The following is a 17384-nucleotide window of genomic DNA, read 5'->3' on the forward strand; positions in this document are numbered from 1 at the left end:
CACAGTTTCAATAGAGGGACTGAGAGCTCTCGGACTAAATCTAAAATATCTTAAACTGTGTTCAGAAGACAAACAGAGATCTCACGGATTTGGAACAACATGAGGGTGAGTTATTAATGACATAATTTTGCTATTTGGGTGAACTAACCCTTTAAGTAGGAATAAAATCTTAATAATATTTTTGAGAGGTTTATTATGTTTATATTATACATTTTTTATTTTTTTTTATACAATATGCAATTTGGAGTTGCTGATAATAGTGAAATAGACATTTAGGCTACATATAGGCTATGTGTACATTATTGAATTAATGAGTTTATTTAATATTGTTAACATATTGAAGAGATTGTGACTGATATTTTAGATATTTCAGATTTGTATGTTAAATTACTCCATAGGGTATTTAACATTTTATTGCATTAGAATTAATTACTAGGCTAATTGAATTAAAGCTTTTATATTCCTGTAAAATAATTCGTTCAGAGAAAGAGCTATCTAGGGTAAAATATACAGAGCACTTACCATGCAGCTCGCACTCTGGTCGCACTCAAAGGGGGCGCTGCATGGAGAAGAGTGAATATGGACCGAATGATAGAGACATAGCTGGCAAAAGCTGAAGTAGGCTAAATGGATAAACTCACATGTAATATAGAAACCGCCTATTGCATCACTCGTGAGTCGTTTCCAAGAAAAGAAGAAAAAAAAATGTCTACAAATTAAACAAATAAAGTATGAAATATTACATTAGTCTGCAAAGATCTAAAATCTAATTTGACAGTTACAGACTTACATGAGAAGTGTATTGCCTGGTAGCCTACTAATAAACTTCACAAATTAAATGCGACAATATATGGCTAGTCTGAGGTCGAACATAAAACGAGCAGCATGAAATCGTTTGTGGAAAAAAAAATCTAAACGAAATTCCTATTATAGGTTTGGCTCCAAAAACATGTTATTATTAGTATTTTCCACAAAGTCATATTGAACAAAGATTGCACAGTGCAAAGAACTGTGAAGAAAATAATAGCACACACAGCGAATTCTCTCAGTAGTGGCAACTCTTTATTGCAAATTCTAGCAGAGCACTGGACTGGGACCAGGTGCAGATCAAATTGTTTGCGTGCTACGAAAGAGCTCGTGCTATACCGGTGTCTCACTGACATCATTCGCATCATCCCGCTGATGCGTGTCGCGCGGTGGATGGAGAACAGTCTCCGCAAAATAAAACAGACCAACGAGGCACTTCAAACCCTTTCATCTGCACACAGGCAGCAGACGTCAGTGTTTTGTAGACTTATTCTTTGTATTACCACGATGTTTGGTTACTGAACAGAATTTGGTTATGCAGAACTGTATTTTGTTTGGTATCTTGCACTTTTTTTTTACAACTTTGTGAAAGAGCACGTTTGATGCGAATCCTTGGATGTCACACTTTTTTACCATATCAACATGTGGCATGGGTTTTTTGGGCTGGATCCCACACGAACGTCCTGGAAGAAGATTTGGAGAGGAGATCATGATGATTCACACTAACTGCATGAAGAATTTCCTTGTGTTAAAATGAATGATAAACCCAATAAATGGATTTTCATCCCGATTTTAGCCATTCTTTTTGTTATGATTGGGTACCAGTATATTTGTCCGGCAGGCGGTCAGGTTTGCCATTTCAGGACAGGAGACAAACTCGTTAGGATCGGTCCCCCACCCATTCCAGACCCGACCACCGATGACCTGTACCTGGAGCAGGACCCGGAGGAAGACAGCCCACCTAAATGTGCGTCCAAATTCAATTTCACAGAGCGCGATCTGACACGCGATGTCGATTTCAACATCAAGGGAGATGACGTGATTGTGTTTCTGCATATTCAGAAGACAGGCGGGACCACATTTGGCAGGCACTTGGTCAGGAATATTCGCTTGGAGCAGCCGTGCGACTGCAAAGCGGGACAGAAGAAATGCACGTGCCACCGGCCGGGAAAGCAGGAGTCCTGGCTCTTCTCGAGGTTCTCCACGGGTTGGAGTTGCGGTTTGCACGCAGACTGGACTGAACTGACCAACTGCGTGCCTGTGATTATGGACAAAATGAAGTCTCCAAAGCGCAAGAGGTAACGCGCCTCCCTCTCTCTCGTAAACTAATTCGGAGAATTCATTTGCCGCTCTGTTGATTCTAATGAAGGTAATGATGAAGTGTAAAATGCAGTCTGAGGGTGTTTTCACAAGAGTCCATTCAGACCCCTTTAAGCACAGCAAAATTGCTTTCACACTCTTAGAAAAGATGGCTCTGATCTCATTAATAATAACACAAATGATGCATCACAATCATCAGACTATACTGTTTAAAAAAAGGGAATATAAAAAAATCATACACTATTTTTTACTTAGAAATTGCTAGTAAATTTCAAAAAGAAACGGCATTAGTTCATTAAATTAAACTTGTCATTTTGACTTGAAGGGACGAATCGTTTTTCATATTTTTGTAAAAGGTACTACAATAATCTTCATTAACAACTTAGAAAAAAATATAAAGTGTAGGCTACTGTAGTACTATATTAAATCATAATTCTTCACTTTAACCGCCACTAAGCAATGTAGTGAGGATAGAGTGCACTAGAACCTCTTTAGTCCTAATAAGTGAAACCAGTTTTGTTTACACTCACAGTGTCCCTGTACTTGAAAAGTAGAATCAGGCATCCATTTTGTCCATTTTGTACATAGTCCTTTTTTACTTCTACGATTATAGTTATTATCAGTGTGAAAATATATATTTTAAGTTTTATGTTCATGATTCACTCAGACATCCTTCAGGTATCTCAGTCCAGGTCGATTGGATGGGGTCTGAGTTCATTTGGAGCATTCAGATACAAGCTAATCGATGCTAATTCGTGCCAACCACTTTTGCACCCCTGAAACAAAGCACTTAAAGTTTAACTTAAAAGTAATATATTTCATCTGCCACATTGATATGTTGCTATTTCTGGACCAGTTGACACTCCATCCTGTGATGTGGAATGTAGTGTCTCCAAAAGAGATCTGTACTTTATGAATTCTGTGCCTTTACTAAATCAAAGTTCCTTTTATTCCAGTCTCCGAGTCATCTACTATGCCATTACTCCTATCTGTAAGTTTTTTTTTTTTTTTTTACTGTTTATAAGGTATTTTAGTTCATCATTAGTCTTTTCTACCTGTAAAGATAAATCTATTTCACATACTATTTTAAATAGTTATATTTACCCTGTCAGAAAACACAGTTATAATTGGGGTTTTCGTTGCCTGTGGCCTCTGTGTCACTCTGTGATATTATTAATGTGACAGTGATATTATTAACTTATCACCCTATGGTTTATGGCAAACACATTAAAATGCACAACAAAGAGATAACCTGTCAAAATGCCCGAATGTCAAGCCCTAAATGATATTTTCTACAGTATCTGTGACCACAGCTTTCTTTCTCAGATTCTATGTTCCCAAAAATGACTGAGAGCCTGTGTTGTAATGGACTTTAAATGAGGTATCATAAAGCCTAGCTGAGCCGTCAAGCATTCCCATCTATAAATCTGATAGTGCCAGTCTGGACAAGCGAGCCATTAAAAAGTTGTTTTAGTTGTTTACTAAATGATGGCTTAGTATGGCAGAAATATGCAGATTTTTTATAAGTGCCAGCAAATAAAAGACATGTGTTTTTAGTGCCTGCAAATGCTGTTCTCATAAATACTGTAGCATATAAATTAGCTTTGTCTTCATCCTCGGCTACTTGCTGATCTAATGTTAGTCCATGAATTATGTTTGACACATCTGGAAAACTCACTGACCACTCATTTTAATGTTCAGTTAATAAGTTGCTCAGCCTGCATATTTATTTTTATATTTATAATTTGATGTAATGAAAGAAGATATTAATACTGAATAATACTGAATGTGAGGAACAGCTGTAAAAAAGGCATGTTGCCTTTAAGGAAGTTTCAGAGAGGAAACATTTATCGGGTGAAGAGAAATTCACACATGTACCCCAAAACTGCAAGACCACAGTTATATGATTCATCGCTGCAGAATCTGCCGGCTCATTCTGGAAGTTCGCAGCCTGTATGCGACAGAGAACCGAAGCCTAAATGAAACATAAATCCATCTTTCGCTCTCTCTGTGCTTTCAAAATGCTGCTTCGCATTGCTTCTCTAAAGATACACCAGGAGACGCAAATAAATCTCTTTTGCTCTCTGAACTGCATGTGGTGACTGTATGAAAATCTCATCTTTATACCCAGCTCTGTTTATTTCTGTTAAGATGGATCACTCTGTGCATGGAGGAGGCTTTTCACAGACATATGATTCTCATTTATTTCCTGTGTTTAAAGGTCACTTGAAATTTACAGCACTCACAGTATTTCATAATCTAATAATGCAGATTAGTGGAGTAGCACAAAAGGACTGTGTGATCTTTTTTCCATTGTGAGCAATGAGCATGAGAGAGGATTCTCAGGTATGGTTTGGCCTTTTTATCCTGGCACAGAATAGTGCGGGCACATCGCAGGACCTGAAAAGGTCAGCCATGTCACAGCAGATCAACAGACACAGATTCGAATGGAAGGGAGAGAGGCTTCTCTTCTTGTGTCTCTCATTCTGGGTTGTTTGTCTTCTTCTATAGTCATGCATTTCTCTTGCAGGTCAAAACTGTCAAAACAAATCAATAGTTAGAGAATCTTGCTAAGCAAGTTTAAAACAAAATTGACCACTTTTTAATGCATATTTCTGGTCTTATTGTAAACGATGCATTGTTGCAAGTTTTCCAAATAATATGTAATGTCTACTTTTAAAGTGTAAATCAAATCACATGAATAAAATCAAGTCACACACATCCAAAGTGCACACACAGACTGTGAACACACACACACACTGTGAACACACACCCGGAGCAGTGGGCAGCCATTTTTGCTGCGGCGCCCAGGGAGCAGTTGGGGGGCACCCCAACTCAAGGGCACCTAAATCGTGGTATTGCCGGCCCGAGACTCGAACCCACAACCCTAGCTAGGGTCAGGAGTCAAACTCTCTAACCACTAGGCCACAACTTTCCCTCCATTGTATACCCATAGGCATCACATCAAGGTAAATTATGTTGTTCAGATGATAAAACCCCCTGATTTGGAAAAAACCCTGACTCATTCTTTTCACCTTCCTTTCTCATTCCTTTATAGCTCTGCCTCTCTTCAGGACCTCTCTCTGCCTCTTTTTATTTTAGCACTAATTAAATTTGCCAAGTCCCCTGGCATTATAACCAAAATGGAGTTTCTGGGCAGTCACAAATGTGCAATCTGCTGAAATGAGATGCAATTAACTAAGCCAACTGCACACGGGTTCTGAGATTAAAGCACCTTTGCACGTTTACAGAAACAGTCTCTTAGTTTGCAGTTAAAAACAAAAAACACCAAGACAGCTAGTCCATAATTAGGAACACAAAAGCATTAAAACAGTGTTCTGTTTTTCATAGTGTTGTTGCTTACTTGAATAAAGGCTAAAAGGCATTTTACAAAGTTTCAGTGCACATTATGGAGAGAGAAGCTGCATTTTGGCATTTTGCGATTCCTTATGTAAGATCCTTAGATATGATGACCCAGTGTATTGCAATTTTTGTCCATTTTATTGGTCACCAGGCAAAACCATAATTTAAGTTTATTTGAAAAGTAAAAGAATATAATTCATGTCTGTAGAAGAATTTTGCACTATTTAGAATTAGCTTCCTTTCAATTCATGAATGCGAATTTAAATTGAATTGGAAGTCACATACATTGAATTAATTAAATATGATGAAACTTTTTTTTTTTTTTAACTAAATTTGTCCACTGCATGTGGTGAAACACAGTCACATTATCTATTAACACATCAACTCATCAATATTAAAACCTGAATGTGTGTTAAGTTTTAAGTGAGTGAAGTGACATACAGCCAAGTATAGTGACCTATACTCAGAATTTGTGCTCTACTTTTAACCCATCCAAGTGAACACACCCACACACAGAGCAGTGAACACACACACACACACCGTGAACACACACCCGGAGCAGTGGGCAGCCATTTCTGCTGCGGCGCCCGGGGAGTAGTTGGGGGTTTGCTGCCTTGCTCAAGGGCACCTAAGTCGAGGTATTGCCAGCCCAAGACTCGAACCCACAACCCTAGGGTTTGGAGTCAAACTCTCGAACTCTCTCAAACTTTCTAATCACTAGGCCACGACTTCCCACTTCCCACAAATTTTCATGGTTTCTAGGGTTAGGGTTTTCACATGAATGTAATGAGACCTAGAAAAATCTCCTGTTGTTCTTACGGAAGGCCAAACATTCAGTCCTCCAAACAGCCAAGGTCCTCTGTTCCCCCTCAACAATTAGAGTTCAAATAGATTCACAAGCTCCTCATTTCCCAGACAATCACAGTAATGAGTAACCTGCAGCTGCACTAATGGGCCATTATTACTCACACGCAGAAAGGGATGACATCCTCTTGGCACAATAACACTCCTTGCACGATATTTTATTAATTATAGTCAACACAGAGACACACAATTACTGTCAGTTTCTGCATGGGCACAGATCAACACCACCACCCATTTTTCCCAAAGAGGTAAAGCGCTTTTTCTTGTCACCTTTTAAATTCTTCTTCCTGTTCATCCTTGTATGTTCCACACATCACTGCGCTTGTTAGATGGCTGCTGTTGTCATGTTCAGATCCTTTCAGCTAGGTCTGTCAGCCCTACAGGTTCTTTGTGAGCATGCATGAGGCTGCGGGAAGTAGATTTTTTTGGATTTACAGCCTGGAGGGGACTTGCTCGAGCATTGTGCATCCTCATTGGTATGGGACGTTTATTAGGTGCAGGGCTGAGCATGCCCTTGTGGGTTAGACGCAGCAGGGTCCGGAGATTGCTTTCACGTGTCATTAATCCAGGTCACCATATTCTCTGGAGCAAAAGCTGTAATCCATTTGCTGTGATAATTATGTGCTAACAAGAAAGAGAATGTTGGTGCTTCTTTTGAGTCAACTGCTTCTGTTTGAGTCGGGGTGAGGCCAGGCATGTTTAAGTGGTTTTGCTTATAAAAACAGGGTGGGCAAAAGTGTTGTGTATGAAGACTTCATGTCAATTTGCCAACAGAAAATACCTACAAAGGTTTTATACACAATACTTCTAAAGCATTGATTAACATGATTTTTAATTTAAACCTTTATCATTATTAAAATGCAAAGTTTATATCTTTTATTCTTTTTTGGTACATGAGCTAACACAATTAACAAATAACAGTTACATTTTTATTATATATAATGCATTTACTAATGTTAACTAAAGGAAGTTTATTGTAAAGCATTGACTCAGTCTGAGACAACGTGGCTTCACAAATGATCCCATAAAGTGTCTCTGTCAGTTTACGTTCAAAGGACAGTAATCATCGAGGACTAAAGAAATGTGCACAGCTACAAATATGTAAAAAAACAGTATCTTCTAGCCCAATGTTTAGGTGTTTCTTTCAACACAGGCTGCATATGTTTAGTGGATCAAACACTGTATATTGTACCTATGCCAATATGATGTTTCAAACATACTTGGCTCAGAAGTTTCCAATCTACAGAATAAATCCATCACCCGCAGGTGGTCTGGTTTTCAGTTGGGATATCCAATATATCATTTTATAAAGAAATGACTGAAGGATATTAATTTCTTTATTTTTACATTTTCAAATGGACAATATTATATCCTTATGTGGTAAAAATAACATTTTGGAAGGGACTAATAGAAGCTGATGAATCAGCGTATGCCACTTTAATATTTTCATATATATACTTTTTAATTAAATGATTTAATATAAAGTTATAGTGAAATAAGACATTATTATTATCATTATTATTATTATCTTTAATAAATAACATCCATTTGGAAAATTATCAGCTTTTCATTAGGTGGACCACAGTTAAAACAATGTGACATTCGAAACAGCATTTAGTCACAATGCTTTTCCTATATTTGTGAAAAAACAATGCAGACTTTTCCATATTTAAGTACAGTCAAATGCATGCTAAAATTCAGACCAACTGCACCACTCTGATTGTGATATAGCTTTCAAGTTCAATAACAAAGAACTTGATATATAGAGGACACAAGTTTGTTCTACCAGCAAAAAATAACTAAACCATATTGCAAACCAAATCTCCAAGCAACACTGGTGCTTATATTTGTGCATAAATGAGGTGCAGGTGTGGCAAGAAAATTGGCTGCTGAATGAGGTGCAGGTGTGGCAAGGTGATTGTGATGCAGAGACTCATGGGAGATGTAGTTTGGGTGTGGTGCAACAGTATGAGAGGTGCTAGTGTCCAAGTGATGATATGGTGACATCCGGTGGTTAATGGGTGGAATGGTCCTGAGTGGAGTGCCCTCTATTGAAGTTCGTGGGCACTCCAGCTAATGATCGTGACAACACGTCTGTCTTAATGGGCAGCGTAAATTTATTCTCGGTTATATTTACTGGATCTCCATCTACAGACCAAGATGGATCAAGGAAAGAGCCAGGTTTTGAGCACATGTTTTTATACTGGCTCAACAGTTCATCTCAAACGAAAACTTAAATGAGAAATCAATGTAAATGTGGTGGCGCATTGGCAACCTTCATAATCATTTCTTTTGACAACTTTTTTGACCCAGTTTGGGTCATATTTGTTTGATTTAGATTGGCTTTATGAAAGTGAATTTATAAATGTTTTGTTCTCATAATTACCATAGCAGTAGTTGGAGTTTCATTACAGGCTTTTCTCAGAATCAGGCTATGCACAGTGGTGTTAAACATAGAGACATTCATTTGATAACAGATGAGTCACACATAGAGATGACACCTGCTGGGAATCACATCTATTTACTTCTGAACCCTTTGGGATATAGACTATATGTATATTTTTACTGTGGAGAACAGACAGTCTTCAGTTACTGTTGTCTGTGTTAGAAGACCATGAAGCCTACAATACTCCACAAGTAATTACTGAGCTGCACTTCTCAGGTTGGTCATAGTTATACGGATCCATAAAAAATCTTTCAGATTTTAAAAAAACGTTTATGTTTCTGCTACAGATTACCACTGACAATTATTTTTGATGTTCCTTGTGTGTGTATGTTTTAAAGAACATGAATTGCTTACAGTAATGCACTTACAGTACAACGGAAGTCTTTGGGGCAAGGATTTCAACGATCCAAAAGCAGAAATGAATATCTTGCATTTTTCTTTTTATTAAAATTGCTTATATTAAATCCTCAACAAAACTTGATAACAAAGTTATGAAGATGATTTCTTTTATTTATTTTTTAGTGGTGGAACTGCTGTTCTAGGCAGATAAACTTCTGGTTTTGTGTTACCAGCATAATTTATGTGGGTGGATTTTTTTTTGCACTGTGTAAACAGTCCGTTTCTGTTGTCTTTGCGAGTTAAAATGATTTCCTGTTTTAAAAAGTGGCTTTTTTGAAGCCAGAAGATTTCACAGAGCTGTCTAGTTATTAGATTCCGAGTCTATTTCTGGGATCTACCAGAATTGCTTACAAGTATTTGAAATAAGATCTCTGTGAGATATTTCTAGTAATAGAGCAGACATGGAAAATAACTAGTACTTGGTCAGTGATGATTTTTAATGTTAGAGGAAACATTTTTCATTCAAACCTGTCACACAATAATACCTCATTTTGAATGGTAATCATGTCTATGTCTTATTTTTATCGTCTTTTGTTTTGGAAGTAAGCCAGCGCAGTGAAAATTTAGTGTTGCAGATGTCAGTGTTGCTGCAAACAGGGATTTACTCCCCTTTCACAACTTTCCTGAAGCACTATTTATTTGACAGATTGACAGATCAAACCTTGACAGGGAATATGCCAGCTCAGAGGCTTTCTGTGTGTTATTTTTCAACTGTGATCAGTCAGCCCTGACCAAAGGTATCTGTAAAGTAAGTCACAACAAGCATGATTCATCACTACCACGTGGTAAAATGTCATATTTCCTCATTTGGCATGGTCCTGCTGACAGGTAAATGATGTGAAGAGTGGGCAGGCAACGACAGGGATGGGGTAAAAATAGAGTCACATTCATAACACCTAATCTGAAGACCTAAATCTGACCCACCTGTACTGTTCAGAACCTCTGACAATTCTGCTGTGCCTTACAGGCTAAGGGTGAAAAAACTGCAGCCCCAAAAGATATGAACTAGTGAAATGCTGTTTAGTTGAACACTATTATAGCCTATATGTTGAAGCTACTTTGAAACAAAATAAGAATATTTTGCAAAAGTTCCCTGAGGAAATTATATTGCTCACAGAAAACCTAATTTTCCCTGAATTTTCTTTCTCCTAGTGTTTTTGATTTCACACAAAGTGGAATGGACACGGACAAATACAAATAATTAAATTTTTTAATTTTCAGTACAATTGTTTAAATGTATTATTATTTTTCTTTTTAATATGTACTACAATATGTGAAATAGCTTATATAGACATATTTTCCAATATAACAGATTAATTGAAATATTGTTTGGTGTTAGGTGTTTTGAGTATATTTACTACTAGTAGTAGCAATAGTGGTGGTAATAATACTAAATTGAATTGCAAGAAGCAGTTGGTCATGTGATCTCTGCATGCCATCATGCTCAATATGATCTCATCTTCCTGCTGGCTAAGAAAAAAGAAAAAGGCAAACACCCAAAATGAAAAACTATCTTAAAGTTTTCTGATTGGCTAAACATCAGTCCCTGTCACAGACACAGGTGCGATTTCTCAAGCTTATTTCTGTGATTTTGTATGGTAGGGCCATTTTATCACAATATTTAGTGATAGATTTCTAGAAGAATATGAGAATCAAAAGCTTTGGCGAAACTCTCCATCTGCTTTCTGAAATATGAGAAATTAAAGATGTGGTCCTTTTCTTCCTGTGCATCACATCTTGCAGCTTTGTTACTTGAATATGGGACCATCAGTGTTGTTGTAAAAGGTCTTTTTTTGTGTGTTTGGATATTTCCATGATGATCCTTGAGTGGTTTTGAATGCTGAGTGCTTGAGAACAGGGTATGATCTCAGTGAGCAGACTGCCATTCAGATTGTGTCTTTAATTTGCATGTTTATAAATAGGCAATTCTATGTGACACAGCTTATATTTGCATGACCATTTGATATGTTTGCCTGAACTAAGCACAGCACTTCTTAAAATGCATCTGATTTGTATCTTTGATTTTTTGTCAGTTCATTGATAGTGTGATCAAAGAAGTCCACAAACTTTCATGTGCAACCTGTAGTTTCCTTACTTGAAAAATTTATAATTTTAGGAAAGGTATTTTTTTATGTATTGTTGCAACTGTTTGACACATCAGCACTCATGTGATAGTATTACTCTTAAAAAAGTTGTTTTGTTGTACATTGCGTGGGTAGTACTAACAATAATGAGTTATTTAATGTTTACTTTATATAGCGCTTCAGTATGGAAGCATATGGGTAGCATTATTCAATTTGGGATGTAATATGCAAAATGACAATGCAATATGTAAAATGGCAATGCATTTCTGTATTTACATTTACATTTTCCAATACATTTGTGCAACGTTTGGTGCAAAATGAAAATGAAAATTAAATTACATAATTTTCATTTGCCATTTACTACACCAGTTTTAAAATGTAAAATGAATATTAATTTTAACGCTTTATAAGTTGCAAAATGAAAATGAAAATGTATTACAGAAATGATTAGATCTAACATGTTAAAGCAAAAACTGTGGCAAAATGATCATTTAAATGCTATTTTTCTTAATTGCATTAACACTCACAGTCAAGACACTTACGATTGCATTTTCATTCGGTGTCCCGCAATGAATGTAGCAAAACTCAATGTGCACATTGAAAATGCATTCCGAGCCGATCACGTGTCCCCGCCCTCGCGCCACGTCAATCATTGTGTGAAGGCGGGGCTTGTAGAAGGTCAGAGACTCAAATCTCAAGAAGAGGATTCAATCAAGTGAGACAACATGGACAAGACAGTTGGTCCGTGTATGTTTTGATCATTTCGGTTTATGGCTTCAATATTTCATTCGGACTTGTGGGCGGAGCGGAAATGCTGCTTTCATCTGATTGGTCGAATCGGATCGGTTTTCATCTGACAGCCTTCAGCTCGGTCTTGTCATTCTTTCAGGCAAAATAAAGAGTCAGTGCGAGTGAAGCACTGTAATGTCTGAAACCACGCTCACTGTTAATTAGCATAATATTTGAATCAGATGTAGCTGGGCACATAATTCGTGCTGCTGAGACCTGCAAATTAGTTCTAGGTTGTAGTATTGTATGAATATTGTCCCACTGATAAATACAGTGCAAATAGTTCTGTCCCTTTGGATAACAGTGAAGTGGAAATTAAAATCAATAATAGACTGAACAGTTCCATGTCTGTAACATTTACCACTCTCAATCTTTTAAGTCATAAGGCACTAGGTATGTGTGTGTGTGTGACATTAATAAATAATTGTAAAAATGAATATAGTTACATTTCTAAATAAAAATAGTAAAATTAGCTCTATGCTGCTCAGTGCTCCTGTAGCCTACCCCAGAGCGCCCTCTCGCGGCTGTAGACGGTAATGTTTTCTCTTGGTCTTGAATAAATGTGACATATAGTCCAGTGCGACTTATATATGTTTTTTTTCCTCGTCATGACGTATTTTTGGACTGATGCAACTTATACCGAAAAATACAGTTAACATTATTATTATTATTTATTATGAGAGTAATTGACACAGACTAGAACTTTAATGTTTCACCCAATTCAGCTCATATCTTTAGACTCGTCCGACTCGTGTTGCTTGTATAACTGGCCAGACTTACCTTCCCAAAAAATCCTATTTAATTTTATTTCATAAATTTAACTATATTTATTTCCACTTTACTGTTATCCAAAGGGACAGAACTATTTGCACTGTTTTTATCAGTGGGACAATATTCATACAATACTACAACCTAGAAATAATTTGCAGGTCTCAGCAGCACGAATTATGTGCCCAGCTATATCTGATTCAAATATTATGCTAATTAACAGTGAGTGTAGTTTCAGACATTTCAGCTGAAGGCTGTCAGATGAAAACCGATCCGATTCGACCAATCAGATGAAAGCAGCGTTTCAGCTCCGCCCACAAGTCCGAATGAAATATTGAAGCCATAAACCGAAATGATCAAAACATACACGGACCAACTGTCTTGTCCATGTTGTCTCACTTGATTGAATCTTCTTCTTGAGACTTGAGTCTCTGACCGTCTGTAAGCCCCGCCTTGTTCACACAATGATTGACGTGGCGCGAGGGCGGGGACACGTGATCGGCTCGGAATGCATTTTCAATGTGCACATTGAGTTTTGCTACATTCATTGCGGGACACCGAATGAAAATGCAATCGTAAGTGTCTTGACTGTGAGTGTTAATGCAATTAAGAAAAATAGCATTTAAATGATCATTTTGCCACAGTTTTTGCTTTAACATGTTAGACATATCTAATCATTTCTGTAATACATTTTCATTTTAATTTTGCAACTTATAAAGCGTTAAAATTAATATTCATTTTACATATTAAAACTGGTGTAGTAAATGGCAAATGAAAATTATGTAATTTAATTTTCATTTTCATTTTGCACCAAACGTTGCACAAATGTATTGGAAAATGTAAATGTAAATACAGAAATGCATTGCCATTTTACATATTGCATTGTCATTTTGCATATTACATCCCAAATTGAATAATGCTACCCATATGCTTCCATACTTCAGACAGTGCTCAAGTCTTTTTATCAAAACATAAACAAATGTACATCTAAAAAACATGAACCCATGAATTCCAGATTGATAGAATAGATCATTTATGCAATCCGGTGGTCCAGACAGAATGAGTTTGAGCAGAAAAATATAAGTCCAGTCAAACAAACAAACAAACAGAAAAAAAGTAACTCCCCGGTCCAGGTGTGTGTGGAAGGCTTCCTTGTTTGTTTGCCATGCTGCTCTTCTTATAGTGCTCCAGCTTCCTGTCAGGTGACTGATAACCTGACAGGCCAACTATACTGTTCTTAAACACACACACACACACACACACACACTAAAATCATTAAGAGGCATAAAATGGACCTAAGAACATGTAAAATAATTAAAAATCTATAATACATAAAATCACTTTTATAAATAGAGTGGCTAAAACCTGTCCCTTGTGTGACAGTGTCATAAGCTCACAATGTTTGGACAGTGGTTGAAATAAAATGTTCATATAAAGATAATAAGATTGAGAAGTTTTCAGTGTTGAGAAGAGATGATGATGAACCATAATGCTAATTGCTCCCGAATAGAGGGAAAAAGTAAGAGACTTACATTATCAATAGCAATACTTCTGCTCATGGTATCATGGGATCTATTTACTTTTATCTCTGTAAAATAATAATTAGTGGGAATGTTTTCTTTAAAAAATAAACATAGCTTTTTCATCATTTTTATTTTTGGAGTTGTTTTGATCCCCCCTCCCTTATATCAAGGCTACATTCTGTATGCCCTCAATTGGGAGCTTCAAATGTTTGCTTAAAATGATGAGTTTGATTACAATATAAGACTATTTAATAATGATATAATGACAATATTGGAGATTTGGCTGACTATACCACTAATAGACTGAGACCTGCCACCCACATGTGGTATCAGTTTTTTTTTTGAAGAAAATGTGAGTGGTTTGTGGGTGGTTGTTACGGCGCTTGGTTGATGATGCCTTTTTGGTTGTCACAAATTTGTTGGGGGTAAAGACTGAAACCTGACTGGGATATTGACTTCTGACTCTTAAGGCCCGTTCACATCAAGAATGATTACTAATAAATATAACAATAAAGATATAGTTCTAAATATCTTTCTCAGTATTAAAGAACAGCAAAATCCATACCACATCTATAACTATAAAGGCACAGAGAAACAATATCATTGAAATTGCTTTCAGAACATTTTTTCCCAGCTGATGATCGATAAAAATATTGATAGCCAATCAGAATCCATACTGCTATCACGAGATGGAGAATGTAAAGCTAATATAGTTATCTTTATAGGTATTTGTATGGTTATCGTTCTTGGTGTGAACGGGCTAAAGGAAAATAGAAGGAAACTAAAATATTATCATAATATTTTTGTCATCTTTTTGGTGTCTGTGACAAAATGAAAACTGTTTTGAAACAATCTGTGTTCTATAAATTAGTTTAGAAATAAATGTGATGACTAATGCAGTAAACAGACATTGAGATGTGTGTCAGTCAACTGTTAAATTATGTTATGTTGACACAGACGTATGAATGGTGCACTTTTATTGTAGTACCTTAATAGTGATCACTTTAGTATATGAGATAAATTAAACCAATCAGAGCAGCAAACAGTATACCGTATGTACCATACCTTATTGAACATTTCAGAGGAGGAATTCAGCTTCCTGCATTTTTATGGACGATACAGTACTGTGGACCTTTATGTAATTATCACAATAAAAAGGGTAGTCTAATGTACAGACTTTCAACCTGAAAAAATTATGTTTTTTTTTGTTTTGTTTGTCTGTACTTCTCAGCGGGGCAGTGTCAATGCCTAGGGAACAGAGGTTAAAGGTCACTTCCCTGCTGTGTGGTCAGTCATGTGAAATGTGTTTAGTTTTTAATTGTGTGATGAATTCATTCTTTAGCACAGCAGGCATGCATGGATTTGTTGTTGGGCTCAAATATAGGTAGTTAATCTTTGCATGTACTGTATTCATTAAAGACTGCACTAGATGGCCACCCACATTGATGACTATAGGAGGTTCAAAATCCAGCTGCTTTATAGCATGAAAATAGAGAAGCCCTGCAAACTGTGTTCTTTTATCATAATCATAATAATGTAGACATCAGACAGAAAAAAATATCGACTTACTGACAAACTTGTAAATGATAGTAGGTCTTTAATTTAATGTGAAATGTTTGAGTTCATATTGGTATCTTTGACTTTTATTTAGCATTTTGGCACATTTTAACACAACGTGTCATTATTGCAAAAAAAAAAAAAAAAAAAAAATCTCCCTTTAATCTCGTCTAAAATAAATGCTTGACATCTTATTAAATATGTTTTTTTTAATATGCCTATGTGCCTATGTTAAGTCATACATTTTTTGATGGATATTAAAATATAAGATATGTTGGCAGACAGTTTCTCTGGGCTTTGAATTTAATAATAAAAAAAACATTCTTCACATTTAAAATAAAGTAAAGGAGTTAGTTTTCTCCTCTGTTGTCTGTTCTTCTACCCACATTGACATTTTTTTTCATCCACATTGGCATTGCAATATGGTTCCTGTGGGTTTTGAAACTCAAAATGAAAATAGACAGATGCTTGTTTATACATGACTTTGATAAATGGTTTCTCGCTCCACATAAAGAAGCATGCAGAGGAGGGAGACAGTGTGTTTAATTACTGTGCGGCACTTGCAATCACAGCAATAAACCTGTCCAGCGCTCCTGTTTAATGGAGGCAGATCAAAGTTAAAGCTGTCCAGTGTCCAGCAAGGCTTTCATCCCCTCTTCTAATGCAATTCATCTGGGAAATGTCAGAAATAGCAGCTTTACAGAAAGTCATGATGTTAATTTTTAGTCTATAATAATTTAATATCTTAATGCGTAATAGTCACATTTAGCAGATTAGAGATGGGTGATAAATGACAATATAGTTTACATGTTGCGAGTGCAACGATACAAGTTTGCCTATATATCAACCTACACGAGTATACTGTAAATATGCAGATAAAGTTGAACATTATATATAAAGAATTGGGCAATTATATAGTTACATTTTGTGACAAAAAAGCAAGCATTTGTGATTTGTTATATTTGCATTCATAAGTGTTGAGATGGAATCTGAGAAATGTGTTCTATCACGAGTGATGCTTTTATTTAGGGTGATGGTCAATTTTATTCATGAAATGATGATAGATCTCAAGATCATTTTTAGTGGTTATATGATGTTAGATCATCTCATATTCACACTTTTTGCATATCAAGCTAAAATTATATTAAATCTGGAATGTTAGTCCATGGCTGGGCCATAATGCTGTACAAAACATGTACTGTGATGTAGCACTGATATGTAAAAAAAAAAAAAAGTTGCACTGGTGTAGCAGCAAACATTTGGATTTGTTGTGCACTGGGTTGTTGAATGAAGGGCAATGCTGAGTTCAAGTCTCGGCGAGAACGACTTGATGAGACAGAGGAAAAAATCAATACTCTCCGTGTGGATGGTTTGTAACAGGGCCTCCCTGAGTGGTGTCTGTCACACTGTGCACTCAGAGGAAGTGCTGACCAAGAGGTGTCAGACCACAGCAGGCAGAGAAGA

General features: G+C 36.4%; 1 protein-coding gene across 1 annotated transcript in view; it reads left to right on the top strand.

Moving 5' to 3' along the window:
• The first annotated feature begins 1194 nt into the window (after window positions 1-1194).
• The window catches only part of LOC113053752 (heparan-sulfate 6-O-sulfotransferase 3-B-like), a 45065-nt gene continuing 28875 nt past the window's right edge, over window positions 1195-17384 (top strand). The window contains exon 1 of the mRNA XM_026219024.1: window positions 1195-2105. Within this exon, the coding sequence (XP_026074809.1) occupies window positions 1561-2105 (545 nt within the window). The 5' untranslated portion in view covers window positions 1195-1560. The remainder of the gene's footprint in view (window positions 2106-17384) is intronic.

Source organism: Carassius auratus, chromosome 34, assembly GCF_003368295.1.
Source record: "Carassius auratus strain Wakin chromosome 34, ASM336829v1, whole genome shotgun sequence".
Taxonomy (NCBI): Eukaryota; Metazoa; Chordata; class Actinopteri; order Cypriniformes; family Cyprinidae; genus Carassius; species Carassius auratus.